The following is an 18,017-nucleotide window of genomic DNA, read 5'->3' on the forward strand; positions in this document are numbered from 1 at the left end:
TTTTTAGTAGAGATGGGGTTACACCATGTTGGCCAAGCTGGTCTCGAACTTCTGACCTCAAGTGATCCACCGGCCTCAGCCTCCCAAAGTGCTGGGATTACAGGTATGAGCCATGGCACCCAGCCCTTATATTATTTTTTTAAAAAAGTGAATAAATGAAAAGTTACATTTCTTTAAAATTATTACCTAATTTGCTTTTTAATATATGGTTCCCTATTAATATTTTGCTGTGGAATCTGAAAAAAAATTTTCCCATCTACTTTTCAAATGATAAAGAAATAGGTAAACTAGAACACAAATAAGCTCTTGACCCTAAGTTCCTGCCACATACTAAGCATTGAATAAATGGCAATTCTTTTGACTGATTTTAGAGAAACCTACTCTGGTATTCTCTCTGATGTAATAAGTATACATAAGCAGTTGTACCTGCAGGAGGTGGCAGGTCATTACACCTGGACTGAGCCTTGGAGATCCTGGCCCTTTATTCTGCACATGAGAAAATGCAGATTTGGGAGGCTCTTGATGTTTACAAAGTCTCATGGCTGCTACATGGCGCAGCTCAAAAGCTGACACGGAGAAATGCAAAATTTCAACGCATACAGTAAAAAATGTTAGGTTTCATGATATCTTTTACAAATGAAATCTTTTTTTTAAAATTATTCTCTTGAGAAACTGGATTCCAGGACCCTAAAGAACTCTGCAGTTCTTTTCTCAAACACACATGCTTTTCAGAAGCCTGGTTATTTGAAACAGCGGAGCTTACTTTTTGGTCGATGTATTTGTTGTCCTCAATTGCTGAGCGTTTGGAGTGGTCGCAGGACGAGGAAGAGGTGGAAGGGAGGCTTCTCAGGAGGCAACATGTGTCCTGTTGCTGGCGGTCGATAAACTGCTTCATAAAACTCTCCCTTTGCAAATGAAGTATACGCACATCAGGCATTATTAATGGAATGGAGCAAGTGATAGCATTTTGCGATGATAAGTTTGCTTGAGCAAAGATAAAGCAATGACAAAAGATCATAGACAACTAGACCATGACGAAAATATTTCATTAGCAACGGCTTCCTAGAAACTCAGTGACTCCTGCTTAAAAAGCAAAACCCTTGAAATAACTTTCAAGCAATATTACTCAGTAACTGATGGTAGTTTTTTGAATCTGTTTTTTTTTTTTTTTTTTGAGATGGAGTTTCACTCTTGTTGCCCAGGCTGGAGTACCACAGCACAATCTTGGCTCACTGCAAACTCCGCCTCCCGGGTTCAAGCGATTCTCTTGCCTCAGCCTCCAGAGTAGCTGGGATTACAGGCATGAGCCACCACACCTGGCTAATTTTGTATTTTTAGTAGAGATGGGGGTTTCTCCATGTTGGTCAGGCTGGTCTCGAACTCCCGACCTCAGGTGATCTGCCCGCCTCGGCCTCCCAAAGTGCTGGGATTACAGGTGTGAGCCACCGCACCCAGCCCAGTTTTTGGAATCTTATTGTGGTAATAAAACACCTTTTTTCCCCTCTAAGACTTGGAAGAATTAGTTGCTCTCTCTAAATGTCCATTTCTCATAAGAATGATTAAGAGAGAATTTTACATTTTAAGACTCAAAAGCAAGTGCCTTCATCTGATCTTCAAAGCATAATGAAAATTCAAGTAACGTCTCTTCAAATTACCAAATTCAATTAATTTTGTTTTTTAAGATTAGAAATGCAAATATATTTCTATCTGAATTTTAAATATTATGGCACCACATCCAGTCTCATACTTTTATAACCCTCCACAGAATTATTTTTAAAACTAGTAACATATTACTATAATTCTATTTGTAATTTCTTGAGCTATAACTAGAAGAATTTCCTTTTATTATTAAGAACAGGTGTTTAAAGCATCTTTTATGCATTTGCTTAACTGGAGGGCAAACATGGTAGAAAATCAAATTAGTATGAGTGGAGAAATGCCATGGTTCTTCTTTTAAAAAGTGGAAGACAAATTATATGGTAACCTGACATGGTAGGCTAAATAAATGCTGTAGTAGTACACTAACTGGGCCAGCTGTGGTTTCTCTGTTTGCTTGAAGATAAAAGGGCCACAGAGGCAATTTTAGTCTTATATGGTTGGGGTCAGAGATGGGTGTCTACCTGCCATCCCTGCAACATTGAACAGCTTCTCCAGTTTCCTGGGCCGTCCCATTCCCGAGGAGTCATCCCAGAGAGAAGCGATGGGAAGTAGCCTTCTTGCTTAGGCTACTGCAGTTATAAAGTGACTCTTCTCTGAATACATTGCTTAAAAGGTCAAAGTTGTTTGTTTATTTATTTTTTTAAAATAGAGGTAGAGGTAGTAGAAAGATAGGTAATAACTTAAAATAGAAAGAAACCCAACCCACATATACTTAAAAGAAGGGTTAAATGAGACTTAAGATGGTGAATCTTTTACGATGTATGTGACACACGCAATTAAAGGGATACTTTGGTACCTGATTTTAGGAACTGTAAAATCTGAAGGAAGCTTGGAGATTTTCACCATTTGTGGTCTGTTTGGAAATTTTTCAAAGATTCGCAGACGCAAAGGGAGCTTTTCTTTGGTGTCTGCATTTGCTTCACTTTGCTTTAACTAAAGAAAAAATGGAAAGAAGAAAAAAGGGGGAATCTATAATACTATTATACATGTTACACAAAATTAATTTTAGAATGGAAGCAATAATAAGTAATTACATGAAATGCCAGTAGATGGCAGCGAAGGCCTACCAAGTATATGACTCTTACCCGAAATAAATTGCTCCATGAGCTAAAACTTTTGAGTTACAGAAATAAACAAAAATAAAACTTAACAACAACAACAAAAAACTAAACCGGAAAAAAAATTCAAGGAAAACGTTATGTTATTTTATTCCCAAAGAGAAGCCTCTTTTCATCTCAGACATTTTGAATGGTTTACTATTACTTGCATATTTAAACAATAAAATTTGTTTACACACATATAAAGCTAGAATTAAAAATTTTAAAAAACATGAAAAATAAAAAAAAATTAACTACAGAATCATACCCAGTAGTATTTGTAAAGAGAGACAATGGCAAGAAAATTGGTTATGTGGTCTAGCAGATTAAAACAGAAAAGCTCAAAACAGAACCACCACCTTTGGTCCATGCGGCGAGTTTTCTATTTAGCTGCAGACATGTTTGGACACGACGAACTTAAATGCCATACGATATCTTTGTGAGAAATGACAATCAAATGGATTTATTTAAGAGTATATATTTATATTTCTACAAATTGAGTTTCAGGGAAGCTCAGGTTTAACATCATAAACTGGAACAAGGCTGAACTAAGATATTGTGAAGGTGGACTGTGGCTCGCAGAATTCATGCTGCACTTTCCTACGCTCTCTTTTTCTCTCCCAGTGCAGACGTCTCTTGGAGTCCCTCTTTACTTCTGTTTACCTCTCCCCTTCTCCCGGACCTTCTGCAGACTGGAACACACTTCCCCATGTCTGCTCTGTCTTCTGTCCCGGCTCCCCAAACTGCATCTTTTAACGCTGATCCCTTTCAAATAGTACCTTTAGTTCAGGCTGCCTTTTTGGAGGGGTTTGGGAGGCAGGTTTCAAAAACTATCTGCTCATTTACCTCCTTTTTGGGTACGCTTTTACTCTATAACTAAAATTTGTCTTAGGTGTTGTGGAAAGATAAGAATTAGAGGCCAAGAGAGATTTTAAAACAGGAAGAGAATTGGCAATGCATCCCTCTTGCACGTGGAAATACAAATTGGCTAAGGAGAAGATGAAGGCTTCTTTTTGGGGAAACATTCCCATTTCAGTATGATGGATAATTCAACTCTCCAACTGGTTGTGAGCTCATGATGAGATGATCCTGATTTCTGGTTTTCTTAGTAGGCTGCAGAAATTGCTCTTACATTTTTGTTTTGTGTAACACAAACATTTACCTTAGCCATTTGTAAGTCTGATTTGATTTTGTGGGTAGCCTTTGGTTTTTCTGTCTTAGATGGTAATCTTATTTAGAGAAGGAGTCACTGCTGTTCATTGCCTCCTCCCCTCCTAACTGGAGTGCTCAACACAGTAATGTGTGCAAAATGGCATGTTCTCAACAGTTCCATGGTTATGATGATGCCGATGGCAAGGAATTAGCTCCCAAAGACACAAAACAAAAACTAGTAGCATCTCCGTGAGATGTACGCAATCAGAAAAACGATTCCATATACGAATAAAGAGATTTACCAGGAAGAGTCTTGTTTTCTATAAGTTGATACAACTAGTAGAAAAATATTTGTCAGTGGTAAATAGAGCAGAAATAGTAAAAGCAGTTAATTTATTAGATCAGATCAGAGTGTAAGGCAGGTATATCCGGCCAAAGGTGATAAGATAAAGCAGAAATAAAGTATTTGTTAACTCATGCATTTGCCGACTCATTTATTTATGCATGGATACTGTCACTTATAAATCAAATCTTATAGGTCAGGTTAAGTTCAGGGGATATAAAAACAAGTAAGTCAGGCACTCGCCCTCATGGAGCCCCACAGTATAACTGGGTAGATAGTTCTATAAACAGACAATGATAATAAAATAGAATGGCCACTCTGGGTAAATATAGGAACAGAGTGCTTGGAAACACAAGGTAGAGAGCAAAGAGAGAAATAAGAAAAAAATGAAGGCACTACTTCTATTCCAACAGACTTCATGGGCAGCAGAATAGAGACACATGGTCAGAAGAGTTGACTTGGGGGCTCTAGATGTATCAGCACTGTATGTATATTTTATGAGAATTCAATGTCTTCGAAGAGACAAAAGGGCAAATGGTATATTAATTGGGACATGTCATTGAAATGAAAACACAGAGTTCTTTCCTAAAAGCCTCTTGGCCTGCCCACTGCCTGCACCCCACCAGTGCCTCCCTGGCCAATGTACCACTGGGTTCCTGCACTCCCTGCAGTGATTTCTCCGTCTGCTTCAGATCTTTCTAATCTGTTCTTCATTCTGTGGTTATTGTAATTTCTCATGTTCTGTCTTAAAACCTTTCAATAGCATTCCATTGCCTTTTTCTTTTCTTTCCTTTCCTTTTCTTTTTTTTTTTTTTTTGAGATAAGTCTTGCTCTGTTGCCCAGGCTGGAGTGCAGTGGTGTGATCTTGGCTCACTGCAACCTCTGCCTTCTGGTTCAAGCCTCAGTTTCCTAAGTCATTGGAATTACAAGCATGCACCACCACGCCTGGCTATCCATCGCTTTTAACAAATAAAAATAGAAACTTTTGTTTTAACAAACAAAAATAGAAACTTTTTTTTTTTAAAAGATATGGGATCTTGCAGTGTTGCCCAGGCCAGGCTCAAACTTGTGGGCTCAAGCGATCCTCTTGCCTCAGCCTCCTGAGTAGCCGGGACTATAGGTGTGAGCTGCCATACCTGGTCAAAATCTCAATCTTTGATCTAGGCTCAAAGGCCTTGTTTTGGTGCCTCCCTGCCTGTCCAGCCTCAGCTAGCCCTATCCCCACACCAGGTTCCAGTCACATCCTTCAGTTGCTCGGAAAGATCTGCACCCTCTACCTCAGAACCTCCGTACCTCTCGTCCCTCTGCTGCCCCTCTGCCGGGCTCCCCTCTCTTCTTCTTTCTCTCTTGAACTCCATCAAATTCTACTTGTTCTCCAGATTTCAGTTCTACTAGAAATTCCTCAGAGAAGCTTTCTCTGACAAGGTTTTCCTCTTACAAGCTCATAACATGTTAGGATGAATCCTATAATATTGCTGTTTGTGTGGCTCAAAGCAGTTGAAAATCTGCATTTTCTTACGGTTCAATTGAATCCACATTACATTAGTTTCCTAGGACTCCTGTCACATGTTACCACTAGATTGTTAGCTTAGCACAATAGAGATTTACTCTCTCAGCATTCTGGAGGCTAGAAGTCAAACATCAAGGTGCCAGCAGGGCCATGCTCTCTCTGAAGGCTCCAGGGGAGAGTCCTTCTTCTTTGCCTTTCTCGTTTCTTGTGATTCTCAGCCATGCTTGGAGTTCCTTGGCCTGCAGCTGTAATGCCCCATCCCTGCTTCTGTCTCCACGTGACCTTCTTGGCCTGTGTGTTTCTGTGTCTCTGAGTCTGATCCCACTCTCCTTTTCCTTATAAATGCCAAACACTGGATCATCCAGAACAATTAACTTAACTGATTACCTCTGCAAAGACTCACTTTCCAAAGATGGTCTTATTCTGAGGATCCAGCTGGACACACATTTTGGGAGAATGCCGTTAAACCTCCTACACGTACTGTCGTTTGAGGCTATATTGTGTGATCCCTTAAACAACAGATCTCTTTTCGCTGAGACTGTAAACTTGGTGAGGACAGGAACCGTGTAGGGATCTGCTCATTATTCCAGGGCCAGTGGCTGGCATGGCGCTGGACACAAGGTGAGCTGAGCAAATATTCAGTGAAGGAATAATGGCGTTGATCAGGTGGTGGAACTCAACTCTAAACTAAACTCTCCAGCAGACGAATGGGAAATAAAAGAAAAGATTTAAATATATCCTGAAGTGTAGAGAGATAAACAAAAAATATCTATTGATTGATTGAATAAATTTGTTGGTGTGGAGTACGTGTGTCCTTAGATTCACAGAAGAGAATAAAATTAGACTCCTGTGTTGTTTAACCTGAACGGCATCTGTCATTAACAAACTAATGAAGGTTGAGACAAAGTACAGATATAAACATTTTGTAGGCTGGGCGTGATGGTTCACACCTATAATCCCAGCACTTTGGGAGGCCGAGGTGGGCGGATCACGAGGTCAGAATATTGAGACCATCCTGGCTAACACGGTGAAACCCCGTCTACTAAAAATACAAAAAAATTAGCCGGGCGTGTTGGCGGGCGCCTGTAGTCCCAGCTACTTGGGAGGCTGAGGCAGGAGAATGGTGTGAACCCGGAAGGCGGAGCTTGCAGTGAGCCGAGATTGCACCACTGCACTCCAGCCTGGCGGACATAGCGAGATTCCGTCTCAAAAAAAAAAAAAAAAAAAAAAAAAAAAAAAAAAAAAAAAAAAAAAAAAATTGTAAAGGGACATGTCAGGGAAATGGCAAGATATATTTTATCAAAGATCCTTGAATATATTAACATATGTAGGATACCAACAGTCACCTTGTTTACATGTTTCAAAAATGGGTTTCACCCGCATTCTAACTGGTATTAGAGATATTTACACTCCCCAAAGCTTGCATGCTCCTTAGGAACAAGATACTATTTTAAATTTACTTCTCTAGTACATTCTAGGGAGTAGAAATAGAACTCTGTAAATAAATGAATTAGAACTCAGCACCACTTGGTCATTGCACTGTGAACCTACAAAGAACAGATGAGCAGCTCTTTTTGGAGACTCAGAGGGTTCTTCACGATTGTGCAAACCTGGCCATCATCGCTCTACAGATGTGCATAAGGGCCAGTCAACATAGAGGAAGATGAGTGGCTGCTTGAAGGGTAAGTATTTCAAATCTCACTGCTGAGGCACTGAATCAAACCTCCTAAAAGCAAAGTGTTCTCTTTCTGGACGGCAGTTCCTATGCACTCTTTGCTGTTATTGAGAGAGAAGCAGCATCAACTAAAAATGAGTACAGGTACACTCAGCAGCCCTGTAGGTCCTCTCCTAGGTGCGTGCCTGCAAGAAATGAGGGCACACCCATATAAGGCACAAGACATCCCTTGGCCACAGCAGTGCCAGTTGTTAGAGTCCCGAAATGTGAACTGTCCAAATGCCCTCTAGCAGTTGAATGGAAAAATACATTTGGATTTATTTAAATATTTGAATGAGTTAACTACATCTCAATGCAAGAATGTGGATTTCACAACATAACAGTGAGTGAAGGAAGCCAGACACAATAACAGAGTACATACTGAATGATTCCATGCGGATAAAGTTAAACCAGCAGGTGACACTGACATGTGCTGCCCGGTGTCTGCAGAGTGGTTGTCCTGGGTGGGGGTGGAGGGGAAGGGGAGGGAGTATGGAAAGGGGCTTCTAAGGCACAGTCAATATTTCCTGAGCAGGGTGCTGGGTGTGTTCAGTTTGCAAAAATGTATAAAATACATCTTTCTATATGTATATTGTAGTTCAGTTAAAAGTTTTTAAAAAGGGAAGATGATACAGTTAAGCAAAATTACTCAATTCTTACTTCAGCACTATCAATCACCATAAACTCTGACTTCTTTCCCAACCCATGATTTTGACCAAACTACAGACAGAGAAAAAGCAAGAAAGAGTAAGATGGGAGTAGACAGGGTGTGTGCTGGTGGTGGGGGATGAGGTGACCATGACAAATAAAGTGTTACACATTACTTTGAAGTCACTATTAAGCTTCTTTAAAATGTAAAGAAATGGTATTCTACCTTTTATCCAGATTCTTTTCCCATTTTTTTGCATTTAAGCAAAGATTTTCCAAGATTAAATTTACTTTGATGCAAATGAACGAATAATATAGATTATAAGAAGTGGATACGAATTTTTAAGATCATTATACTATACCAAGAAAAGAAGATCTTTCAACATAAAGTAATTATAATTGTAAATGTCCATTTCAAAAGTGTTTTAAAGATCATGATTCTTGAAGGGAAAGAACATAGTGTAGAGAATCCTGGGATTTTATTTTTCATATTGAAAAATCTAATGTAAAGAACAGTACAAAGGCAGTTTATAATGGCCTCAGCTGAGCATGAAGTCTGACTGCAACCGAGAGATCAAATGATAGCTTTGTCACACATTCACATGGTAAAGAAAAGCACATTTGCAAGAATGAAATTAGAATCAAAGAAACAAACTTCAAACCTTGAGCTTTAAGACTAGAAGTCATCTAAGCTCAGTGCTCTTCTACGCCTCAGCATCTGCCTGGCTGAGATATCATTATACATTGGGCGGCTGAAAGCCTCTGCTTCCCCTGGCTTCTCAAGAGACTTCGGGTGTAATTGCTCTGCATGACACATACTGTGTTCTGCCTCATCGCTTAAATCTTCCCTATTTCAGCCTGGGCTTTCTTCTGTTAAAATATTCAAACATTATTCAATTTCAGTTCCTTTCTGATTGCTGTGAGGAATAGCTGAATTGAAGAATTACCTTAAATATAAATTTTTGTAATTTTTTTGTATGATTTCCCAAAAGAAAACAATTTAAAAAACATTCAGACTTGGGAGATTCTCATTTTGAAACCTAGTCTGTGTTAGTTTGAAAACTGTGCGTAGATTTGTGAGTTGACATAACTGTAGAATATTTTGTGGTTGTTCAATATAGGAAAAATAACCACATTATCTTCAATCAGGAGAAAGGAAAGGAGTTCCTCCTCTTTGTTATGTGAATAAATTAAGGCTGAATTCTCTTTGCTTCTTTACACAGTGGCTTTGGCTGTTTTTTCTGGATCTATATATATGACATAGCAATTCAGAACATAGCGTCTTCCTAAGGTGTAAACTATTATTTTTTCAAGGGAGTTTCTCTTGCTAATTTGTATATGTGATTTTACAACCCAAATTACACAGTCAAAACAGATGGGGTATCTGGAATAATGATCACACATGTTGGTTTTTAATAATATCTCTGTGTAATTATAAAACCTTAATATATAAATATAAAGAATATCCCTCACTGGCCTGTGAAATCCAACACAGAATTTATTCAGGTGGGTGGGCATTGTCTTTTCTGCTGTGGACAACAGGCAACCAACTCAAATTAGTGCATAGAAGACAGCGATACTGTAGACTTTTCAAATGTTTCATTTAAAAACATGTTTAAGTTACTAATTTGCCCCCTTTTACAAAAATATTTAATACATCCAGTATGCCCAAGGTCAAAGTGGGGTTTCAATTATTTAGGCACATCAACTGAAGTCATAGATATAAATTGGAGGGCTCATTTCTTGGTTAGCCTATGGGCCATAAAAGCTACATTTTTATGTGACAGCTGACACCCAAAATGCTCATAACATTAGCTGATTAATTGCATGTGCTGTATCCTGTCTGGTTACTCATTCGTCCAAGCAGTATGCTCCTGAAGTAAGTGTGAAGAGAAGCTCTGTTTTCAGAGGAGCGGGTACACTGGGCAATTAAGTGGCTGTTTGTGCTTGTTGGTTTGGGAGCTCAGCAGAGCACTTACAACAGACTGTTGCATTTATGCCATCTATGAGATCCCCAAAATGTGCATAAAATGTTTACTTTCATGCTGTTATCACAAACCTTAAGATCTTACAAGCTTTAAATGTCCTTCAGAAGGTTACTTTGTGCAACAACATAAATAATATTTGCAGCAAGGCTAAGCTAACCAACAACTCTAATAAACTAGTAAAAGAAAAAAAAAAACCTATTCAAAAACCAGAATACCTAATTATGTTGAATGAACACATTTTGCTCACATTATTGTCCCTTAATATCCCATTAATATCATTAATAATTTCTTAGAGACAGTGGTGATAAATAAAGATTGATTTTGTAGGTTTACTCTTCTAGGTCCCAAACATCTCTATTTTATATTGTATCTCTCCTTTGTTATTCAACTGAGACACAGTTGTTTCCATTAGAGAATTTACTGAGTCATAGAAACATGCTCAGTATGATAAAAAAGTATATATCTTTTTGCTCCACTTCAGATGAAATTATATTAGAGTTTCACGTAAACTAGATACTTGGTTCTTATTATGAGATGATTATTCATAAGTGCTAGGGGAAAATGTCATACCAAAGGGAATTCAGGACACACACACACACACACTCACACACACATACACACACACACACACACTCTCACACACATACACACACACACACTCCCATGTAATTTTTCTTTTCTTAAATTTATAAAACATCAGAGATAGATAGCATAAGTAAAAACAGTAAAAAAGTAAGAAGATATGGATTTAAACTTTTGTTCGGTTTTATAATCTCTTCACCCCTTTGGATTTCAGTGTTCTCAAAAAATGAGATCTTTAGTCTTTTATATAAATGCCAGATGTATAAGCGAGCTAGCAATATGCCTGTAATTTGAATTACTCAAGGGAAATGTGCCATACAAACCAAAGCTATCACCATGCCACAGTGACTGCTTGCTCTACAGGAGGATGACTTCGCCCATATGAATGGGGTGACAGGTAGGTGCTCTTGAGTCCCTTTCCTCTGGCTAATCTGAGACCACTCAACCTCTCCCTCTCTCCCCAATTTATTCTCCTTTGCTATGTTGATTGGATTGTTTTCTCAAGACTCTTGGTTGTAAAAACGAAAATGAAAATAGGCAGTTAAACCATTTCTCGTGATCATGCCTCCTTCGCTATTTAAGCTTGCTTCTTCAAAGAGATGCATGTACACCACCATTATGTCACTTCCCACCCCTCTTCCATCCTCTCCTGTCTCAGGCGTCCCCCCTGCCTCACTGAGGCTGCTCTTGGCAAAGTCAGCACACTTCCTATTTTGCTGAACCCAGTGGTCACTCGGTCATCCAAATTTCATCTCATTGAGACTCCTGAAACCTTCCTAACTGGCTTTTTGTCTTAGTCTTGTCCCTTTAAACCAATCTTTTAGAACATCTAGAAAAGAAATACCTTTATGTCTCTCTGGTCCTTAAACCAATGCAAAGACTATCAATTATGTATAGAAGAAATTCGAATCTTCTTAGCATGGCATAAGAGTGCTTTGCCCTCTGTGCTCTAACCTGTAGGTTTGTGGCCCCCTCACACAGGGATGTCACATGAAGATACTGTTTCCCATGCCTGCAATACACGTATTTAACTCTTGTAAATCCCTCTAAAACCATCTTCTCCAGGAATATTTCTCAGAATAACAACTGGTAGAGGAAGCAGTAAACACGCATGCTGGATATGATGCTGAGCACTTTATGCTAATATTATTTAACCCTAAAAATTAGCTCCCTGATGTTGGTACCATCATCAGCTCCATGTGACGCAAGGTCATCGATGAGGAAACAGGTCCATGGAGCTTCAATCAGCTGCCTGAAGTCACACAGAACTGGACTTCCGGATTCCAGAGCTTGAGCTTCTAAAACTGTTGTATACTGCCACATCCAAACAACATTTTCAAGCAATTGGTACGCTTTTACTTCTGAATCTTGTGCCTGTTGTTCCTCTTATATGGGATATTTTCTCTCACTTTCCTAAGAAAATTTTATGCTTCATTTTTAGACACATCCTCCAGGACCTGCCTCTAAACCAAATTAGCCACATCTTCCTCTGTGCACCTTGCATTTAGTCACATCTTCCTGTGTGCTCCTTGCGTTTAGCCACATCTTCCTCTGTGCACTTTGCTCAGCGGTTTGCACTATAACTTTCTAATTATGTGTGCTTTCCCCTACTAGCATGACACATTTTTAATTAAGGGCAGAACTCTCTGTAGCCCTGTGGCCTCACGTTGTACACACGATACAACGACAATCCAGTGGTGATGAGATGAGAACAAGAAATCAACACTAATAGACTCCCATCAACAGGCAGAAGAGGATCATTTGTAATATTTCTCCTCATTCTATTATTCTTTTCTTAGAGCCTTTACAATATGGAATCATCTATATTATACAGCACAAGCAAGTCTTCCAATTTCAGACGAGTTATATTACTGGCAAAGATGAAAGAGGAGTAATGACAAGTTACATCAGATTTTCTACTAGAAACAAAATCACAAAAATCACATGTGGCTCTTGATAAAGTGTGTGTTCCCAGCTTTTTGAGATCAAAAAAGCATAATAAAGTGTAAACTTGATACAACGTATTCATGGCATAAAGTTACATACATGTATGTGTCTTTGAACAAGGCAACACAGGAGCTAATTTATATGTTGCATTATTATAGCTTACCATAAAAAATTCTCATCCTATTTACAACAACACTATTTTGAAGTAATTTAAAACTTCCACGAGAGTCGCAAAGATTGTACAGAGAGTTCCTGTATACCTTGACCTAGCATGTTATATACCGTAGAACATTTATCAAAACTACCAAATTAACCTTGGTCAAATACTTTTAACTAAAGAGCTCATTGGGAATTCCCAGGTTTTTGCATGAATGACTTTCATCTGATCCAGGAGCTCATCCTGGAAACCACATTGCATTTCATTGTCACAGCCGAGATGTGACAATTCCTCTAATTCTTCTTGTTGTGAGTGACCTTGATGGTTTCGAGGAGTACCGGTCAGGTAATTTGCAGAGTGTCCCCCAAATTTGGGTTGCCTGAAGTTTTCTCATGATTAGACTGAGGTTATACATTTTTGGGACAAGTATCATGGGGATGATACGCCCTTCTCATCATATCAGGGTGTACATGACATTGAGGTTAACTGTCTTTACTTGGGTCAGGTGACGCCTGCCAGGTTTCTGCATTATAAAGTTACATTCAATGTTTCTCTTTTCCTACTCCATTGGCTTGAAGCAAGTCACTGACTTTAGCTGACACTTAAAAGAGAAGAATTAAAGCTTTATCTCTTAGGAAGGAGGAGTATCAAATAATTTGTGGGCAGATATTAAAGCTGCTACAATAATTTAAAAAAGATGTAGAGAGGACACTTTGAGGCCACGCGAATGTTCTATTTCTCCTTAAAGTTTCACATACTAATTTTGGTATTCGTTAGCTCTTGCCTGTGGCAATTACAATGGTGTCCTAATGGCCATTTTCTGTTTCCTTCATTTATTATTCTATTATTTCTATTTCTCTATGTTTATTACTTGGAATTATTCTGTGAGAATCAGTTGTCCCTTCTCCTTTATTTATGTATTCAATCATGTATTTATATAAATATGTATTTGTGACTATTTATTGTATTCTTTGGGTTATAACCCAATACTGTCCTTATTCATTTCATTGCTCAAAGTCTTTCTGCTTTGGCCACTAGGGGCTCTTTCAGTCGGCTTCTCTAGTCTTTAGACATCTATCTATTTTGTTTGTTTCTTTTTTCTTTTTTTTTTTTTTCCTTTTTAGCTCTTCGTTATTTTCTGGCACCACAAAAATGTCCTATCCTCATCTTGTGTTTTCTTTAACTCAGCTCTAAAGCTCTACAAAGTCACCCATCACCCTTGTCAAAGCTGGTTGAGCCAGAAACCAGGCCAAAGAGGACTTTCTATAAGACCGGCCAGCATTGTGAGGCAATCAGAGATGAAATTCCTGCCCAAAAGGAATCATATTGATTAGCTGGATCAATCAGATCTGTTCTTGTTGGGAGTTTTGAACTTGAGACACAGAAAATGTTTACTATTTGCAATGGAACTGAAAGTGAAAATACACAAGGAGGGAAACAGAGACAGATTGAGTTACCATAAAGGCAAACACCAGCAGTTATTAAATGTTGTTCTTCCTCAAGGCTCCAGTATCTTTTTCCTTCCCACCCTATACAATCTCATCCAGATTTATACCTTCCAGTATTATGAAAATATGGAGAACTTTACTAGAACTGAAGCTCAAAGGAGGCAGTCATTTTTGTCTATTCTGTTCACTGACCTACCCCACATGTCTAGAACAGCACCTGAATAAATAATTAAGAATTACAGCCGGGCGCGGTGGCTCACGCCTGTAATCCCAGCACTTTGGGAGGCCGAGGTGGGCGGATCCCGAGGTCAGGAGATCGAGACCATCCTGGCTAACACAGTGAAACCCCGTCTCTACTAAAAATACAAAAAACTAGCCGAGCGAGGTGGCGGGCGCCTGTAGTCCCAGCTACTCGGGAGGCTGAGGCAGGAGAATGGCGTGAACCTGGGAGGCGGAGCTTGCAGTGAGCTGAGATCCGGCCACTGCACTCCAGCCTGGGCGACAGAGCGAGACTCCGTCTCAAAAAAAAAAAAAAAAAAAAAAAAAAAGAATTACACTGAACTTTCACATTTGTATTTCTGGGCAGCCATCCTTCTCCCCTGAACTCCAGACCTATACACAACTATTAGGTATCTCTGCTTAGACATCTTGCAAGATTCACCAACTCAACATGCCCAAGGCTGAGTTGATGAACTTTCCCCCCAAATATGATTGTATGCTAGTGTTTCTTGACTCAGTTAGTAGAAACCTGAAACCAGGAGTCATCTTTGAGACTCTCCCACTCATGTCTTTAAATCCAACCTATCACCAAGTCCCACTTGATTTTATTTTCCAAATAGCTCTCTGGTTCACCACTGCCTCCCATCTTATAAGCTTTCAGTGGCTCAGGTCAAAGGTAAACATTAAAGGTAAATGTCCCGGCTGGCATGGTGGCTCATGCCTGTCATCCCAGCACTTTGGGAGGCCAAGGCAGGTGGATCACCTGAGGTCAGGAGTTCAAGACCAGCCTGTCTCTACTAAAAATATAAAAATTAGCCAGGAGTGGTGGTGCACGTCTGTAATCCTAGCTACTCAAGAGGCTGAGGCAGGAGAATCGCTTGAACCTGGGAGGTAGAGGTTACAGTGAGCCAAGATTATGCCGCTGCACTCCAGCCTCGGTGACAGAGTGAGACTCTGTCTACAAAAAAAAAAAAAAAAAAAAAAAAGGGTAAATGTCTTTACTGTGTTTCTCAGGGCACTGAATGGTTCATGCCCTGCTGACTTTTCCACACTCACTCTGTACCACTCCACCCTGGACTTCCTGCATTCTGGGTGCACAGAGGCTTTCCCTTCTCCCTGGAGCTGTGCTCCCCTCCCCTGACCCACCACACCTCTGTGAAGTCCACAAGGCTCATCTTGCAAAACTTAGCTCTCCTGTAACTTTCTTCATCCTCACCCTTGACCACCATTTGTGTCAGGGTCTTCTACGAATGTCTCTCCTTAAATGGTGTTATTTTCTGAAGAAAGCTCATCTGAATCTTTACATAGTTAGGAATTATTTTAATTACTTGATTTACATCCAACTCCCCTATTAGACCAGAAGGCTCCATGGGAGCAAAGAACTTATTTATTATTATACCTGGCCTAGCCTTGTACACATGGTAGGGAGTCAAATATTTGAAGAATGGATGATAAAGCAGATGGTGAGGATGCTTCCAGGAGAATGGAAAAGTACATGAATTTCTTGAAAAAAGATCCAAATGGACTGTGTGAAGCTTGAGTCCAAAAGGAATCAGGGCAGTGACTCCAGCTCCAGCACGTTCCTATTTAATGTGTAAGTCCACACAGGGTAAACCTTACTATTCTAACTCCTCACAACAAATCTTAACACAACTATAAGAAAGCCTTTTTGTAATTCAACAACTGTCAGGTGCTGCATAAAACTGAAAACTAATTGTCATGCTTTTATCTTAGAACCACTGCAAACCTAGTTTTCTATTGCCTGTGACAGGATCTGAAAGAAAAAGTGCTGTGAGGTTGCTCTTCATTATCATCCTTGCTGTTTTTAACAGTACAGTGCAGTAAACTCATGCTTCTTAACAATTTTGTTCTCTTGATTAAAGGAAACAAAATAAAATAGCATCCTTATAGTTAAGCAGTGGGCGGTGTTCAGTTGGAGTTGAAGTGTGAGCTTCTCTCCAGTTTGGGCACATTTCCCCTCCAAATCCCACTATATTTTATTTTATTTATTTTTTTGAGATGGAGTTTCACTCTTGTTGAGATGGAGATTTGCAGACACGATCTCAACTCACTGCAACCTCTGCCTCCTGGGTTCAAGTGATTCTCCTGCCTCAGTCTCCGAGTCGCTGGGACTACATACAGGCACATGCCACCCGGCTAATTTTTTGTATTTTTAGTAGAGACAGGGTTTCACCATGTTGGCCAGGCTAGTCTCAAACTCCTGACCACAGGTGATCCACCTGCCTTGGCCTCCCAAAGTGCTGGGATTACAGGCGTGAGCCACTGTGCCTGACCTAGTTTTTTTTTTTTTTTTTTAATTGAAGGGTTACCTTGCAGAATGCTGTGGAAACTGGAATGAAAATAATTCTGAATTAGCACAATTAAAGAATGATACAACCGATAACCCACCAATGTGAACTCGAGTGGACAATCTTAGGTGTGTAGTTTCATGTTTGTTCCATGGTAAGAGAGATCATGCTAACAAAACAGTCCCGAGTATCCGTGGATGAGGCAAAGAAAAGGTCTCTAAAGCCAAGTCCCTCTGGTTTGGGTTAATCATACGTGAAATGAAATTTCGGAAGGGCTTACAGAAACCTTTCCTCTAAGAAAGTCTGAAGTCTATAAAATTTTACTATGATGGGGTTTGATTCCTATAATCAAAGAAAGGCAGAATAAAATAACTCCATCTGCTGAGAAAGCTGCTCCAGGGTGGTGCAGGCTGGCGCAGGATTCCAAGGGTATGTCCATTGTTCCCTGCTGCCCCACGCTCTCAGCCAGGCTACTTGCCAGCTTTAGAAGGGATCGTTTCTTCTTGAGTCCAGAGAACAAGGCTCTGGAGGTGTGTTAGTTGTCTAGGGCCGCTGCCACAAAGTTCCAAAAAACTGGGTGGCTCAAAACAATAGAAATGTATTGTCTCACATTTCTGGGGGCTGGAAGTCTGAGATCAAGATGTCAGCAAGACAAGCTCATTCTGGAGGCTCTGAGGGGGGTCTACTCCACGGGGCTTTTCCAACTGCTGGTGATGGATCTTGGTGATGGACCCAGCAATCCTGGGTGTTCCTTGTGGACCACATCACTCCGGTCTGTTGCTCCATCATCACACGGTGCTCTCCCTGTGTGTCTGTGTCTCTTCTCTTTTTATGAGACACCAGTAATATTGGACTAGGGTCCACCCTAAAGACCTCATCTTAACTTGACTGCATCTACAAAGACCCTATTTCCAATCAAGTTACATTCACAGGGACTGAGGGGTAGGACTTCCATGTATCTATTTAAGGGACACAATTCCACTCATGTCAGGAGGACATCAATTCTAACAGGTACTTCTCCTGTTTTGAACTGACTTCTGAATCTCCCACTTTTACTTATTTGACTGTAAAAATCCAGTTGACTGTTTCTATCTTTATCTTTTTTTGGGGGGTTCAGGGGGACAGGGTCTTTCTCTGTTGCCCAGGCTGGAATGCAGTGGCACAATCACAGCTCACAGGAGCCTTGACCTCCCGGGCTCAGGTGATTCTCCTACCTCAGCCTCACAAGCAGCTGGGACCACAGG

General features: G+C 40.0%; 1 protein-coding gene across 7 annotated transcripts in view; it reads right to left on the reverse strand.

The window, feature by feature from the left end:
- NALCN (sodium leak channel, non-selective) overlaps nucleotides 1–18,017 on the reverse strand; it is a 358,280-nt gene that overhangs the window by 93,337 nt on the left and 246,926 nt on the right. For all 7 annotated transcript variants that reach the window (XM_050766656.1, XM_050766657.1, XM_050766654.1 and 4 more), the window contains 2 exons: nucleotides 2,456–2,592; nucleotides 764–905 (listed from right to left, as the gene is read on the reverse strand). In XM_050766656.1, the coding sequence (XP_050622613.1) occupies nucleotides 764–905; nucleotides 2,456–2,592 (279 nt within the window). The remainder of the gene's footprint in view (nucleotides 1–763; nucleotides 906–2,455; nucleotides 2,593–18,017) is intronic.

Source organism: Macaca thibetana, chromosome 17, assembly GCF_024542745.1.
Source record: "Macaca thibetana thibetana isolate TM-01 chromosome 17, ASM2454274v1, whole genome shotgun sequence".
Taxonomy (NCBI): domain Eukaryota; kingdom Metazoa; phylum Chordata; class Mammalia; order Primates; family Cercopithecidae; genus Macaca; species Macaca thibetana.